The sequence below is a fragment of the Thalia democratica genome, chromosome 6 (genome assembly GCF_965202585.1).
Source record: "Thalia democratica chromosome 6, ktThaDemo2.hap1.1, whole genome shotgun sequence".
Classification (NCBI taxonomy): Eukaryota; Metazoa; Chordata; class Thaliacea; order Salpida; family Salpidae; genus Thalia; species Thalia democratica.
In genome coordinates this window covers 46,409,996-46,427,429 of record NC_139170.1, presented here as the reverse complement: position 1 = coordinate 46,427,429, position 17,434 = coordinate 46,409,996, and the positions used below count along the sequence as shown (strand labels likewise).

Here is a 17,434-nt window from a genome sequence, read left to right as displayed (position 1 = left end):
ATTAATTTTTAGTTCTACAACAAGTTATGTAAAACATTTTGAGCAGAATTACAAAGGAGGAGATGAACTTGTGATATCTCCATACTACATACAAATACAATCAGTTATAATGCAACTAATACCGAAAATTATTACTACTATGTCGTCTGTCTGGAGCAGAATTGTTAAAAACAAACAAATTATGGTAAACTTTATTTTATACTTTTTGTTTAAATTCAGTAATAACAGTTCTCAAATTAAAGGTTAAAAAAAACTATATGAACGAGATTTGTTATTTAATAAATGTTTTGTATTCGAGTTTAATCTAAGAGGACCTTAATTGCAAAATGACTCCTATTGAAGTATATATTTTTTAATATAATTATTGTCCTTCTTGATTAAAAATTATTTTGTAACAGATGATACTCTTAGATAAAATTAAACTCAGTTTTAAAATGATAATTATGATCTAAAAAGCGCAGTAATTTTTAATTAAATGAGTCTTAATTTGAATAAAAAATATTTTGCACTTATGCTTAATATTAAAGCTTGTCTAGCGTAAAGCAAAGTTCTCAAATAATCTTGTTATATATTGATTTTGTATTAACATACTAACTAATATTCAAACCTATTGATTTAGGAAGGATATTGTGTAAGTGAAATTTTTGTATTTGCAAATAATTATAATCAAAAAGTTCTGTTTGATACAACTTTACGTTAGTGATTTTTTCTCAATGTTTATCCAAAGGAGAAATAATAATATTATCAAGTAGAAAATCAAAATGGAAAAATCTAGTACTTTAATAAGTTATTGCAAATTTTCTTATAAAAATTATACTTGCTAAACTTTATAAAATGATTTAGTTGAAATGCTAACGGAGATTTTTTAAAGTATTTTTAAAGATTATTTTATATAATCTAGTGTTCAATACTTTGTTTTTAAGTTCACAAAATAATAATATTTATACAGAAATATTCCGATGAAAGCTTTATTCATTCATCTTCAGTTTTGGGCAGTTCGCAAACTGTTTCGAAAAATATTCTTCAAATTCTCAATCCCTTTGTTCAAAATGTTAGTCTTTTATAATAGATATAATTAAAATCTCTACCAATGGTTAATAGTGTTACACTGATCTTGTAAAAACGTTAGATTTAAAAGTGTAACACTATTAATCATAATTGTAATGCAAGACAAGTAAGTATGACGATGCAATTAAATATTTGTTAAACTACTCATTTACCTAATTTTGTATACCCAATTCATCTTTTTGATTAAAACTTAGTATTGATGGTTTATATTTCTAAAGTGGCTAAAAATTATTCAAACTAATGCAAATTAACAGCTAAACTTAATATTTTGTACAATCATGAAATGGCTATATTTGTTTTTTTTTGGTACTATGAAATAGCATCTAGATTTATTATTTTGTAGTAAAATATATTTTTTGACTATATTTATTTGTTATATAACTAATGCGAGACAGATAACCATAGTATTGATTACATAGTTAAAAATAAAGATTTACTGTTTAAACAAATCATTTACCTTTTAATTATTTTTATATACCAAGTTAACTTCAAGTTACGTTGAGATTTAAAATAATGATAATTGATTTTTTATAAAATAATGATAAAAGTTTCCGAACAATAAAAATAACAGCTAGATTTAATATTTCTCATTAGTACGGCGAAAACCTGATGGCCGGTTTCGCGGTTGTGTGGCGAAGCATGACGAGCAGCCAGCCAGTAGAAACGCAGGAAACGTTGCAAGGCGAAATGGGAGAAAGTCAGAGTGAGCTGCTGAATTTAGTGGCCACTATTACGTCACTGAGGTGCGATTTTCTGGTGAAAATGGTGAAAAAAGTTCTGGAAAAACCCCCGATCAAACCGGAACCCGAACCACATCAACAATCCAACACTTCTTTGCAAGTTTGTATTTTGTGTATATTGGTTTGTATAAGGTGCTAATTAAAACTAACGATATTTTACAAGTATAATGGTTGTATATTAAAAGCTGTTATTTTGTAAATAAACTTAATCAAGTTTAAGCAAACCTGTTTTACTAAAAGTTTGTATTTAATATTTTTATTATAAAATTCTGCTTCAAAGATGTAATTTGAAACTAAGTTTCATTCTACTGCAATGCAAAATAAATTGTACAAAAAGCATATTTAAGATATGAAATATTATAAATGTTTTAAGACAGCAAACTAAACAACTTTTATTTTAAAAAGATTTTAAGTAAAAACTTTATTATTTTTATCATAACTTTAAATACATAACAATTTTTTTAATTTTTTGAAAGTGATTTTTAAGAATATTAAGAAATATTTTTAATCAAGAAAATTTCCAAATTATAACAATAAGAATGCAAACTTACGTACAAGATTTTATATAAAGTACTTTAAGTATATCATTCATTTAAGGTCAGCCTGCTCCAATTCACACTGGGTTACATCCACCTCCAGTCCGGACCAACCTTGTTGGAATGCCGCCCGACCATCGTGTCCCTGATACGCGACCACCTGCAAAACAGCTCGCCGACGTTAGAATTTTCATCCGCCAGTGGTCGGCATTGGGCGAAGTCGCCGAAATGCTGCTTCTACTTGTTACTGGTGCTGTTCGAAGTTGTGCGGAGGAACCAGCTCAATGTTAATGGTCAGAGCGAGGGTAGTCAGGGTGAAGATAAAAAACAACAGAAAGATTTGCAAGTTTGTTTAAAGTTTAAGTGTTAATTTAAGTAAAATATCTTTATACGTACAAATCTGTTGGCATGTCAGTTTTTCTTTTATTCATATACTTTTAACCGCATAAAAAATATTAACGAGTTTCTTTAAATATCTTTAATCAATATAATAAGTCTTTAAAGTTAAATTTTAAATGAGCAAGTCCGTATAATCAATGCATTATTTGTTTTAACAAAATATTTACAAGTAAAAAAAAAGCTTTAGTTCATATACTGAAGTAAAAAAAAAGTTTATAATCAAGCTACAGTCTTTTACAAACTAATTCATTGTTTATCAAAAACTTGTGTGGTTTAACTTAGTATTAATTTACAAACAATATTTGCAGGAAGTGTGTCAGAAATGTGTGGAATTTTGCAACGTAGTGGTCGAACAATCACTAGAACACGGAAGTTGGTTGCACACTAGGAAGTTGAACGCCGTAGTACCTAACACCCAGCAACCCAATATACAGAAAGTGTTTCAACTCAGTATACAAGCTATCACCGTGCTTTCACAGGTGTGTTTTTATAACATTAAACAGTATTTTAAAGCATATTAATGTTAATGCTTTTATTTATGATAGTTTTTTATTAAAAGTATAATATACTGTTGTTCTTGAATTATATTTTGAAACAAATGTATTAAGTTTACATGTTTTGTGGGCAGCGAAACGCCTTTAATTTAAAATAAGTATTAGCATACAAAAAGTTAGTTTTTATTAATACTTGTTTTATTTTTATAGGTATTAGCAAACTTACTGGATCTTGTGTTTTCGAGCGAAGAAAAAGAAAAAATATTACCAATTTTGACTCCTGTTATTTCCAATGTCACACCTTATCTGAAAAATCCAAAGTTTGTTTGAAAAATATTTTGTTAATTGTTATATATATATCTAAGATTTTAAACTTATCTAATTTATTGTTCAATTATACTGTTTTTATTAGAATTATTAGACACCTAATAAGTTATAAAGTTTTTTATGCTCACCTATTAAAATTTATTACTAAATTTTTCTATCTTATTCGTACGTCATAATATAAGTTTTATAAGCTTTTTAAACTTACTTTAATACCTGTAATATTTGAATAATATTTGGTCCGTAAATTACTATATAAAAAAATTTTTTATACAGAACATTGTATAAATCTGAATGAATACTTTTGATACTAGTTCTATTTAAATATGTTAAGGGCATAAGGGGGGTAGGGCGTTTATTCTACAAAAACAATACTGTCTCTTATATTTAACCTATAAATATAAACTGTATGTCAGTCCTAATAGGAATAAAGCCAATTTATTCTTGCCTTTTAATCTTCGCCCATCCATAAGAGCCCTATTGAACTCTCCGATTTTGTCTCATTTTATCCAAAAATTAATTTTCATCATAAGAAAAGGTAAACAGTAACTGTTAGCTAAGTTGAAGATCTTGAAAATTAGGTCAACATGTAAAAAAAAGTGACATATGCCCTTAAACTGGTCAGATAAAGGGTTAATCTTAATTTTTGAAATAGTATACAGATAATAAAAGCTTAAATGTTTTATGTAGTCATTACTAATACAGATCGGCAAACACCGGAGCATACAGTTCATCAGTGAACCTGCTATCTTCAGTTTGCGGGTACCAACAAACGAGGAGGGCGTGGAAGAAGGAGGTTCAGGACGCGTTCTTCCACAACAACTTCTTCGCATCCCTCGATAACAAGGCGGAAGATCACCACCTAGTGTCGAAAGTGTCAGATAATCCGGTGTCAAAATGGAAGGTGGTTATCGATCACTTGATGACCCACGACAACACAACTTTCAAGGATTTAATCGGTATATATTGTTTGACTTTTAGGGATTTTTTGCTAAAGTTTTGATAATGTTTCTGTTAAAAAAGTTAAAATTATCATTATTATGTCCTTAAATAAATTAAAAGTTCAAACTTTTTTTTTATCGATATTTTACTCCTATTTAATACTTTACTTTTTTTATTTATGTTTTAATGTATCACAAAAAAGAAAAAAATCCGTTGAACCACTTTTGAATAAACAAACAATATTTTCAACCGCTACAGGTCGCATCGGAGTAATAAGATCGACCACAGGACCAAGCTCATTGAACTTGTTTTCTAACAAAGATCAGGTAAAAATCAACATATTTAAAAATTAAAAAGATTTTTCTAAATATTTATTTTTGTAAATACTCTGAATATTCTTCCTTAACATAGCTTTTAATGTTGTTAACTAATTAAAAATATGTAATTTAAAAAAATTCATTAGTTTTTATTTCTTTTAAACAGATATTTTTTCTAACACATGCAGTAGATAAACCTGTAACAAATCACAACTTTTGTTAACCAAATTCTAATAATTTAACAAAGGAGCACGAATTGCGGGCAATGATGTTGAAGAGAATGGCATTTGTGTTGTTCAGTTCTGAAGTGAACCAGTTCAAATCAGCTTTACCTGAAATACAAGAAAGATTAGCTGATAGTTTGAAACTACAACATGTTCCTAATATTCAACAACAGGTATTAATAATTATTTACATCAAATTCATATGTATTAGGTTGTTTTAAATTTTAATGCGAAAGTAATTGTAGTGCTAAATGTAAATAAGTCATAATTTTTAAATTTAATCTTATGTATATTTTAGATAGCTTTTATAAATTTTAAGTAAAAACTATTTGTTAAATGCTGTATTTTTCAAATTATTTTAAATGTTTTAAGGCTAACATTTTGTAAAACTTCATTCCATTGATAAAAACCAAAAAAAAATTAAGACACAGAATTGGCATATAAGACAGTTTTAACTGTTATAAGTGCAATGTGGCGCTTTTACTTAACATTTTTTGTAAACAACTTTACTTACTTCCAGGTTTTAATTATGTTAAAGAGTTCTTCTGGTTAAAAATTATCAAGTTTATTATTTGTACTAAAACATTTTTCAGGTTTTCTTATGTTTTAGAGTTCTTCTAATAAAAAAATTATTAAGTTCATTATTTATATTGTAATGTTTTTCAGGTTTTCTTATGTTTTAGAGTTCTTCTTATAAAAATTTTACCAACTTCACTTGCTGCCTTATGGCCAACTATGTTAACAGAGCTGGTAAGTTCTAAAGTTTATAATAATAAACATTAAAATATATTGTTTTTAAAAACTAAAAATAACTGGTGTTTTATTGTAACATAAGTAAAATTGTTAAATGCTATTGATAAGTACTAATTAAAAAAATTAAATCTTTTTTAATTCGGTGTTATATATGCGTAAACATAAATGTTTATTTACAAATAAGTATATAATAGTTTTTGGAAACTTAAATTATTATTTTTGTTTTATTTCAGTATCAAATACTGGTTCGAATAGAAGCTGAAATAGAAAAACTCCCCACACCGAAAATAAAAAGTCAGGAAGTTTCCAACGCCAAGCTGACACGCAACAAAATCGTCAACGCGTCACATTTGAACAATGACGTCATAATCACCCCACTGCCGTCATCCAGCAACTCGAGCAAGAACAACAAGGAAAAGTAATTTATTTAATTTATATTTGATTAGTACTAGAATTTGTAGATGGTATTTTTTAATGTAAACTATTAGAAAACTATTTTATACTTGTTTACAGTTTACATTGTTTAAATATTAATAATTAGAGTATTTCTTAAGTCAAAAAATTTTCTAAAAGTTTTTAAAAGTTTTGAACTATTTATAAACAATTTTTTTATAGTTAAATAAATTTAAGTAGTTTTTTAATTTATTTATAATGTAAAATAACAACTGATTATACTAAAAAGGACTTGATTATGAAATAAAGTTAAAGTTTAAATTATTTGTTTTATCAAGTAAAATAACAATTTTTTATTTACAAAGGGACATACTGGCATTGTACTTGTCAGTTTGCAAATTGTTGGACCTACTTCTAGTTATACAACCTGATCAAATTCCTCATTTTAAAGTTTGTTTTAACGTTATGTTGTAGTTGTGTTTAGTGATATTTATTCTTTTTTGATTAAATTATTAAAAAAAAATTAAGATAGTTCAAAACTTCTCATTTAAAGTTTGTTATAATTTTATATGTTCATATGAATACTGGAATTGTCAGTTTTTAACACTTTTATTACATTCTAACTAATTTTTAGTTTTGAAGTAGTTGAGTCAAACATCTTCCAGAAAATTTATTATTTAGGAACCATACATTAATTTTAAATAGTTTATAATTCGAGTATATTTTTACAGTTGTTCATGTGGTCGTTTGTGGGCAAAATAAGCAAATCGACCGAATTTGACGACAGTATGGCAAATGACGTCATAAAGAACTCCACACACCTGAGTATCACGTCACAAAAGCCTAATTTCACTCCGCTTTGCAAAAGAATTCGAAACACACTCGCCGAAAAAGTGATCAAAATTAATGTTCTCAAATTAATCTTTTTTTTAGTTTTAATTATTCATTAAAAAATCTAAATGGACTACTGAAGTAAAAATAAAACGTTTTTTGTAAAACTTATTTGTTATTCATGCATATTTTGATACAATGAAACGTTGTTAATATGTGAAAAACATTAACAAATTATTTAATTAACTATTATTTTAACCAAAAAAGTTAGTATTATTTATCTACAAAAATTTATAATTTTTCTTTGCAGAATCCCTATGGTGCGTACCAGTTGAACGAGGTTGTACCAAACCGACCTCAACTGGCAATGAGGACAATTTCGTCAATACTAGAACTCCAAACTTTTTTCAACACAATTTCGTCTCCGAAGACAGTCGTCAAATATCATCAACACAACAAACTTCAAAGTAATGTCATCAGCAAGAAAAAAGGTTTAAGATAATACGGAGTTTTTATAACCTTCCTATTCTGCTAAATTAAATTTATGTAGTTTAAAAAAAATACTTAATACTAATGTAAACTATTATCTTCAAATTTAAGACTACTCAAGAAACTTGTACATAAAAATGAATGTATATTAGATTTAATATTTGTTCAAATTTTATTTAACTCTTTTTTAAAGTTTTATTTTTGTAGATGATTCTGTTAGCAAGAAAAAAGCTTCCATGGAAAACTTAAGCGACGTTTTAACGCTCTTAGAAAAAGACTTCGCTGAAAGCGTGTCTTCGTGACACAACTAAAAGCATCTACACAAAATGAAATACATTGTACACGAAAACTAAGAAAAATTCTCTGAAAATACACGGTTCTATTTAGTTGTTACACAAAACAATCTGACATACATTTGTACTTGTTTATTTGCAATTGTTGAGTGGCAAAATTTTACTGCTAACCCGTTACATTTCCTTCAATCATCAGATATTTATATGCAGAATCTTATTTGAATATTTAAATTAACTTTTGATTTAGCGGAAAGTGCAACATAAATTGTTTTTTTGCTTTTTTTCTTTAAATAATTTATTTAGCTACTAATTTTCTTCAACTGTTTTTGTTACGCGATTCCTTATTTCGTTTATCTATAATAAAGAAACCTTTTTTTTCTACAACTACTGTAACAAAATTATGTTAACTAGAAAAAAAAATACTTTTTTTCATTGTACATTAGGTAAAGTAACTTACTATTATTTAAAGTTAAAATATTTTATCTAGTTTTGAAAGTTTTAGCTAATTCTTCAAAATTAAATTTTCTAAACTTAGTTTTGCATAGAATGATTTAATTTAATTATAAAATCACTGATACAATTACTCACAAAGAGTTCATTTTTCTCCATTATTTTGTCCAAGTGGATTTTTGAGGACAACTTTTTTGAATGTTTTTAAGTAACAGCTAGTATCAATCTCTGAGATATTTCTAGATGGAATAATAAAAAATTCACTTTAAATAAATCTAAACCAAGGTAATTAAGTTTAACGATAAATAATAGATCGGAAATGAGCAGTAAAGGGGTCACAGGGGGCAATGAGGTCATAGCTTGAAACTTACATTAGATATTCTGGAGTTGATGATGAAGAGCAAAAAAAGGTCTTACGCATTTAAAAAAAATGTTGTCGGGGGGCATAGCTTTTTAAGTTCTCTCAAGGGAACCTTTTAAAACAAAGCTTGGGAAATCCCGGTTTAAATCATCTGAAGAAATTTCTCATAAAAGCATTACATGTTAAGTCTTAATGCGTTGTTTAGAAAAATCAAACTACAAAATATTATCAAATTTTTTTTTCTTATAGTTTTGATAAACATTGATTAGAAATATAAAACATTATTCAATAAGGCCTCATAGATACAGGTTAGACATAAAGTTATATTTAGAAGTTGTCTATACAAAAATGTCAATTTATGCTAATCTGAAATTTACCCAGAGATATAAATTATATTTGCCTCATTAAACTTCACTTTCAGCTTTAAATGTTTGTGTGTATTTAGTTTCAGCTATCTAAAAAAATGTTTTACATTCATTATGTTTTTATTAATTGTTTGTATATTGAGTCTCTTTTTTTTTTGGTACAATTTCAGTTGTAAACTAATATTTTAACAGATTAAATAATAAAGTTTTAAAAAAATATTAAAACTGTGTCAGGTGCTACTTAAAATTGTTAGCTTAGTTAAGTAGTTTACTATAAAAACTAAAACTTTGTATAACTTATTTAACACGATAAATAAGTTAGTCAAAGAACCTGGTGTATAGAAAGACTTTTCGGTATTAGTCTATTGAAAAATCAAAAACAAAGATGCTCAGAATGTTTGGTCTTAGGACTTGCACAAAGAACCTTTTGAATATCGAATCGCACATCACGGATATCTTTTAACTTCCTGTCTAGGAACATAAGTAATCAACCATTGTTATATTACAAAATTCTATAACTTAAATTTTCAATAGAAAAGTTATAGTTGGTGGTAGCATAATTCTCTCTCTAATAATATATTTTTCGATAATAATTTTAAGGGTTTATAAATACTTTTTAAAATAATGCTTTTACACTATATAAGTAGAACAAATTTCAAATTAAAGACAATTCACTAAATTGATAAAATATAAACTAAATCTCCCCGATGTAAACTCATTGGCGACATTAAACGGATAATAGATATTGTAGTTTGCATAAGCATGTTTTTTTGAAATTATAGAAGTAATCAAAAAAAGTAGCAAATTAAGCCAAAAATTTTCAAAATAATCAATATTTAATGCACTTCATAAATAGTTATAAAATAAAACGAATCTATAAGCTAAAACAGAATTTTTAAATAAAAGCATTTAATGTTCAATTATGGCCTTACTTTAGCTTAGTTTTTAATTTATGTTTAAATTACTATGATATAGTTTTTTCCAACCTGGATTTAGATTTAAGCTCAAACGGTAATCAGCTTAGCTTCGGTTTTAATAAAACAAAGTTTAAGTAAGCTGAACAAAATAATATTTTGAAAAATACTTCAAAAAACGTTTATCGTTGTAGAGCAGGGGTCGGAAAAATGCGGCCCGCGAGCACGTTTATTTTTTGAATGAAATGCGGCCCGAGAGAGAAAATTTTTCGGCCCGCTAAGTAAAAATATATTTAAAATTTATTTTTTTAAGTTATTTGGTTTAGTTAAATTAGTTTCGTTTTAAGTCCCTGTAAAACATTTTAAGCAATTAAAAGACTTAACTGCTTTAGGTTGAAAATGTGAAAAGACAGATTAACATTTCACCAGGGATTTTTTTCTTAGTTTATTACTAACTTTTTTATTACAGCAGCAAGTAATTATCTGAAAAAAAAGTGCGCGAATTTAATAAGTTAGCTATATAATACCTGTTTACTAAATAATCTAATTGCAAATGTTTTCCATTTTGTACTAAAGTATTATACAGTAATTAGCTAAAATGTCGCTTCTTTAAAGTTTAGCTTTTAGTTTAAATGTTTTTTACAGAAGTTTAGCTTTTATAGATGGTTTATTACTAAATGTTGTATTTAAGTGTGCACAAAAACATTTAAATAATACAATAATAAGAAATAAGGTTTATTTTGTTTTGGTTTTGACACATTTTGATTTTTTAGTAGTTTACTTGGTACTTTGAACTAGTTCTTATGCACACTAATGTAGAAAGATGCTCATATCTTAAACTGCTTTTTATTTAATACTTAAGTTAAATTATGTTTAGTTTATGCATAATTTTCTAACATACCTTTTTACATGTAATATCTAAGTGTGTACAAACACATTTAAAACAATATACATATTATATAAATTAAAATAGTTTTTGTTAGAAATACATTTTTATTTTTTAAACACTATTTTTTGGCATATTAAGTTATTTTTTATCTATTGCATACTAATATACACAGTTGCTGTTTTTTGGAACAATCTATTTACTACAATTTTGATTAAAGGATGTTAAATTAATTAAGTACGTACATTGTTAATCAAAATAGTTTAAATTCAAGCAAATAAACAACTAAAGTTTGCCTGAAACTCAGATTATGACTATTTGAAGATTTTAAATCTCAGGCCTATTACGTAATTTTTTTAGTTTTTGACTTGAATTGCTTTTTGTATACTAAAATATCAGGCTAAATTTTGGTCACTCAGGCTGGATTTTTTGCTTTAAAGAGTGAAAATTAAATTTATGATGTATGTTTTGTTCAATTCACAGTATTAGTTTGAATTATAATATATGTTAATTTTTAAGTCTTGTAGCTAATATAATTTATATAATTATTTATTTTAATTGTATACATATAAGTGTGAACAACTAGTGTTGCTGAAAAGAATCAGTGTTGTGATTCAGTGTTGCAATTATTATCAAAAAACATATTCATAGTAGCTTAACAGTAACATTTTAATATTGCTTTATTGTTGAAAACTGTTTTTTTACGTTTAATTTATTTTTGTTCTAAAAATAGAAGCAAAAATTGTACTTTCAAAAACGTTATACTGGTGAATTGCACTGTTGCTTTTGAATTGTCTTTATCTATTGTTGTGCTTTGCATTGAAACTAAACCTAGAGATTTCTTTTAAAATATCAAAGTTAGTAAGAACATCTCTTTTTAAAATTCTCAGATGAGCAATATTTGTTGTATTATTGGTCTCATCTAAACAGATTGATTAAAGTCTTTATTTGGTTTATGCGGCTTTATAGTTTTCAGACATTTATTAAATACGATTTTTTGTTCTCTTTGAAGAAATAAACAAACATATTTTACTAACGCCAATACAAGTTCTTTAAAAAAGTATAAAATTCTAAACGGTATCTTCTTTGTAGTAATTTTTTTTTTTACTTTATAACTTGCCCTAACAATTTTTTTTGATTAGTCTGTAGTTACTATAAATAATCATGTGTTTTGTCGGAACTGAATTGAGCGTTTTTTTTCGTTTCTCGTAATAAATCCTAGCTAACGTTTTTTAAATTTTAATTCTTACAGCTCGTCTTATATTTCACATTTACTCTTTTTAAATGCAATAATTATATTGCAGATAAAGAATTGCTATACTGCTAAATTAAAAATACGTTTTGCTACTTCATTAATGTCTTAATAAATTTTTATACTTTTGTTAAAAATATTTAAGAAACTTTATTGTACATTTAAGCTGACTTATAATACAATTTTTTGCTATACATTTTTTTGCTATTTAATTTACTGTTAATAAACGTCGTTATTTATTTATTTATTTTGTGAACTTGATTTTAAACAGGGCTGCCGAACAAACAGGCTAATTTAAAAATTTAAAAAACTCAGACTAGCTTAAACTTGTTTAAAACATTTTAAAAAAACTCAGATGTGTGTGAAACTTTTATTTCAAACACTTTGAATAAGTCTTCGAACTCTCAGAATAGTTTTTATGACTGTAGTGTAGTTTACTAACTGTAGTTTTTTTCTTGTCTACTTACATATTGTGTACTTTTTTATAATGATAGTATTTTAGTTAGGTATTTAAGCTTATGTTTTTTTTAAGCAAGTCTTTAGTTTTTTCAATTTTTAGTCAACTTAGGCTGGTTTGGATAGCTCAGATATTTTTGCTTTTTAAGTGGCAACCATGTAAAAGACTAATTAATTACTAATAAGGTATTTTATTAAAGTATTCGAGCATTAACTATGTTAATTAATTTGTTTTGACTCTTATAGAATACAAATAGATATTAATTTTATTTAGTTAACTGACTACTGAATTTTTTAAAGAATGCAAACTATTTAAGACGCGAAAACTGTTTTCAAAAGTAAATATTTTAAAAATATGAACAAGTGGTTCGTAATATAAAAATTGTAAAAAAGTGATCCATAAATGTTTTTCAAGCTCGGTTTTTATAGAGAGTTAGGTTGTATTTAAAATCAAGAAAATATTAAGTTAAGTTACTAAGTATTTAAGAAAGTACATAGTTCATTAATACTTAAGTAACAGTCAATATAAAGTTTATTTCATTAGATATTTATAATTTAAATAGGCATTCTATGTGTACCTAAAAGTCTTTTAAAATATTAAAGTGAATAAATCAATTATTTTCTGTAGTGTGGCTTAAATGTCACTAAAACTAAAACTGCGGCCCGTAATGATTTTGAAAACTTGAATTTTGGCTCGCGAGCACCAACTGCCTGTCGATCCCTGTTGTAGAGGAAAGAGTAAGAGTGAATTTTTTCGAACATAAAAAGAAACTTTATTCTTCACAAACTAGCATTTTTACTAAGAGAAGTAAAACAAATAATAACATAGAAAATTTATACTGTTTTGAAAATAAACAGATTATTCCATAGTCTACAAAGTTTAAGATAACTTTAAAGCACTTTTGACTAAAATAAATAACTCTAAACAAAAAAAAATTACTGATACTTTTAAAAAATCCCTTTCTGTAAAACATTATATTTCTAAATATACGGTCTATTGATTGTAAAAACTTTGATTAACAGGTAAGTAATAAAAGTATTTTTTATAGCTTGTTTTTGTTGGCTAAAATTGTAGGAATAAATAAAGTACATAAAAATATTTAAAAGTTTCATCGTTAACTTTCAACGATTTGTTTATGAATGAAATATTCCATAGCGGGAAAACACCTGAAAGTTTGCCCAGATTGTTAATGTTTAAGCTCTAGAATAAAATTGTATGTTTTTTAGATTGATAAAACGAGTTATACAGCTATTGAAAAAAAAAACACTTTGTCTTAAGGTTTAAATGTTTTGAAACTTGTTTTAATTTTTACTATCGTGCTCGTTTTTTCAATACAAAGCATATTTAAAAGTAAAAAAGAACTTAATACAGTTAGGTGTTTTAATGTTAGTGATAGAAGTTTTATGAACAAAAACTATCAACAGCTAAAGAAACACTTGAAAGCTTACTTTAGATATATCGTACAAAATGTTTTATATTTAACCAAAATAAACTTTATAGAAATTTTTACTAAAAATAGTCAAACAGTTGAACTTATGAGGGGGTAAAACTATGTTGTACTTGTATTAAATTAAACGAAAAAACTTGTCTTAAATTTAGCTATTAGAAAGTAACAAGCAGGTCGTATTATATATGACCTGCGTAAAGCAAGTACTTTATACCGACAATAAACTAAAACTTTATTATAAAATATTATGATTAAATAATAGAATAGTTTAATGTATTTTAAAGCATTCAAAAATTTTAAAAGTGTTAGAGCTTTTATCTGTTATTATTCATAACAAGTTTATTATTTAAAATAAACATTTTCGTTAGTTAAATAACAAAAAGATTTAATCATTCTCTACTAAGTTTTTTATACCTTATATTTATGTTGATATCAAAACTTTTAAACAGTACACCTTATGACAGGATAAAGAACAAAACAAGGTATTTATCAATCAAAAAACTTTAATTACAAGTTTCTTTAATGAAAATCAGTTTCAATATTCATTATTTTTATTGATATTTTACTAACAATATGCTGCTTATTTTATTTTTTCTTAGTACTGCTTTTCAGGCACCAAAAGGGGAAAAGCAACATCAAAAAATTGCTCATAAGGGTGAAAAAATAGCAATGCCACAACAACAGCCCAAAAGTTTTAGAACAAGATTTTTATTTAAGTAAAATTATAATTATTAGTGTTAGTTTATTTTTTGCCTGTGTGCAGTATAAAAAACTAAGATTGTTTATTTAAGAAAATTTGTTTTGAAAAACAAGTTGTACCGAGTCAATAAATCAGTAAGCTGTTTATTAACTTTAAATAGATAGTTTGTTGGAGAAAAAAGTATTAAGAGATACTCCTTAACTTGAATATTAGAATAATGATAAAAGTGCTTCGCCAAATATGAAAATTGCTCTGTTGGTTTTCTTTTTATTAACTTCATAAAACATATAAACACAAATAGCTACTTTTTTAAATGACCCTTTTTAGATTCTAAGCATGCAGAAAAAATTAGTCCACCTAAAAAAGGAGACAAACTTTAACAGTACAATGTGGATACTAAAAAATGTGATTAATTAATTTATTGTTTTAATTTTTACTGTTTATTTTTATGAATTATAAATTACTGCTCAGTTATATTCTAATGAAAGTGACTTTATTTATAAACATACTTTTATAAATGTTTAATTTAGTTGTTACTTATTTTTCTTAAGTACTAATATAGGGGTGGGCAACGTTTTTCAAGCAACGGGCCGGATCCGGAAAAATTTAGTCTTTTGCGGGCCGGAGCATTTCGAATTAGTGATTTATCGGATCCAGTACCCGGATCAAGCCGAATAATGACTTTTTAGATCCGAATCAGACTGGAAACTAATTTTAAGTCGAGATACAGATCTGGTCGGATTTTAAAGTAAATAAAAATTTCGGATCCGGGTGGAATATAAATTTATGGATACAGATAATCACTTTTTTAAATCCTTCAAGTTCAAAAAACTTTCTCAAGTCTGACAACTTAAGATGAAGATTGAGACATGTCAGATGTTTAAACAATGTATATAAATAGAATTGACATTATAATTGACAAAGGTACGTATGTAAAATATCGTATGTAAAAAAAACACTTTGCTTGGGGTAATTTTACAAAAAGATATTCCAACTAAGTTAGAACAACATAAAAAATTAGGACAAAATGGTGTATTTATTAGTACACATTAATTTATAAAGTAATTTTTTAGCATGTTGTTGAAGTCAAATTCTTACACTTTTGTTTTATAAAAATATGATACAAAGTTTTGTAATATTGACTTTTTGCGGTCCTATAAATTTGCTCGCGGGCCGGTCATTTTCATTTGCGGGCCGTACGTTACCCACCCCTATACTAATAAACTTAAATTATCAGTTGAGGTTAAATACAAAATTGATTTTATTACAAAGATTGTTATAGAATTCCTGCGAATACCAGCTGAAATTATAAATTTGCATATCATAGTTATGTCATAATCAGTTTAAGGCAAGTTTTTCAACTTGAATTTTTTTTTTCTTTCAGTGTTAAATCTTTTTAAAGTGGTATCTGTTCTTATAAATGTAATTTATAATTATTATTTTTTAAGACATTTGTCTTTAAAAATACTACATTTTCTTTAAATGTGTTCATTGCTGTTCTAAAAAGAGTTAAATTGATCGAACAAAATATTTAGTTTCAAACTTACAACTTTTGTCTTTATTTTGAATATAATAAACCTCACAATTAGTTTTTTGATAACTTTACAGCAGTTATATCAACAAAATGTTGAACAAACTAATGTCAGTTACTTTTAACATTGTTAGTCTCAGATATCCTAAACCTGCAGTCTGCATATAATCACCAAATGACTTAAACTAAATTGTTGTTGAATTCAAAGAATTAACAGCTATAAGTCAAAAGAAATAATCTTACTTTGTTTTTCACTAATAGTTCAATAATCAATTACTTATAAGTAGTGAATAGTTATATAACAAATAAAACATTGTTGGTTTGACTCATAACTTGTTTTCTTTTTTATTTTCTTCAGACAATTTGAATCAGTAGGTTTTACTAAAGGTATATATGATAAGATCAACTGTATATTAAATGAAAACATACTAAACACATATTCATTTGACATGAACTGGTATACTTTTATACCTAGCTTATAATTTTAATATAGTTTTACTTCATATAATAGCTAAGTATAATACAACTTTTCTACAAAAACCTCTTTTAAGCAGGTTGTTAATTAGGTGAAAATAAAAAAATAAGGGGTCTATTTATAAGCTAAAGCTAACCCAAAAATCTCATGACATTTTTCTTATTAACTTCAACAACTATTTTCTTTTAAGTAATGAATAGTCATTTAAAAATAAAATATTGTTGGTTTGAACTCATTACTTGTTTTCTTTTTTATTTTCTTCAGACAATTTGAATCAGTAGGTTTTACTGAAGGTGTATATCAGTTTCATAAGATCAACTGTATATTTTATGAAAACATACTAAACACATATTCATTTGACATAAACTGATAAACACTTATACCTAGCTTAAAATCTTACAAGAGTTTTATTTCATATAATAGCTAAGTACAATACAACTTTTCTACGAAATCTTTTAAACAGGTCGAGTGAAACAAAAAATATAGTTTATTGTATTTATAAGCTAAAGCAAACTCAATATTCCAATAGTTTTTCTTTATCATAAAACTTTTGTTGCTTTATTAAGTAAAATTTCATTTAATATTTTGGTTAGCCGTATTAAAGAACACTTTCTTTATCTAAGTTTGAATATAAAAACGCATAAGTAGTTGTATTGATTTAAAATATAACCTTAGATAAGCAGTGAACATTGACATGATTTTCTTTCTTATTTGATTCAGACGATATGAGTCAGTAAGTTTTAAACAGAAATATTAATTTTTCTATTTCATATTTTTACAATTAAACATTCAA

At 25.9% G+C, this 17,434-nt stretch overlaps 1 protein-coding gene across 4 annotated transcripts in view; it reads left to right on the top strand.

Annotated features, from left to right (window-relative positions):
- LOC145837715 (protein DOP1A-like) overlaps nucleotides 1-8,133 on the top strand; it is a 42,420-nt gene extending 34,287 nt beyond the window's left edge. For all 4 annotated transcript variants that reach the window (XM_082945139.1, XM_082945138.1, XM_082945136.1 and 1 more), the window contains exons 34-48: nucleotides 47-184; nucleotides 950-1,051; nucleotides 1,663-1,908; nucleotides 2,406-2,690; nucleotides 3,052-3,222; nucleotides 3,448-3,557; nucleotides 4,267-4,520; nucleotides 4,762-4,829; nucleotides 5,068-5,217; nucleotides 5,711-5,794; nucleotides 6,031-6,215; nucleotides 6,556-6,640; nucleotides 6,922-7,083; nucleotides 7,332-7,512; nucleotides 7,718-8,133. In XM_082945139.1, the coding sequence (XP_082801265.1) occupies nucleotides 47-184; nucleotides 950-1,051; nucleotides 1,663-1,908; nucleotides 2,406-2,690; nucleotides 3,052-3,222; nucleotides 3,448-3,557; nucleotides 4,267-4,520; nucleotides 4,762-4,829; nucleotides 5,068-5,217; nucleotides 5,711-5,794; nucleotides 6,031-6,215; nucleotides 6,556-6,640; nucleotides 6,922-7,083; nucleotides 7,332-7,512; nucleotides 7,718-7,812 (2,316 nt within the window). In that variant the 3' untranslated portion in view covers nucleotides 7,813-8,133. The remainder of the gene's footprint in view (nucleotides 1-46; nucleotides 185-949; nucleotides 1,052-1,662; nucleotides 1,909-2,405; nucleotides 2,691-3,051; nucleotides 3,223-3,447; nucleotides 3,558-4,266; nucleotides 4,521-4,761; nucleotides 4,830-5,067; nucleotides 5,218-5,710; nucleotides 5,795-6,030; nucleotides 6,216-6,555; nucleotides 6,641-6,921; nucleotides 7,084-7,331; nucleotides 7,513-7,717) is intronic.
- The last annotated feature ends 9,301 nt before the right edge of the window (nucleotides 8,134-17,434 follow it).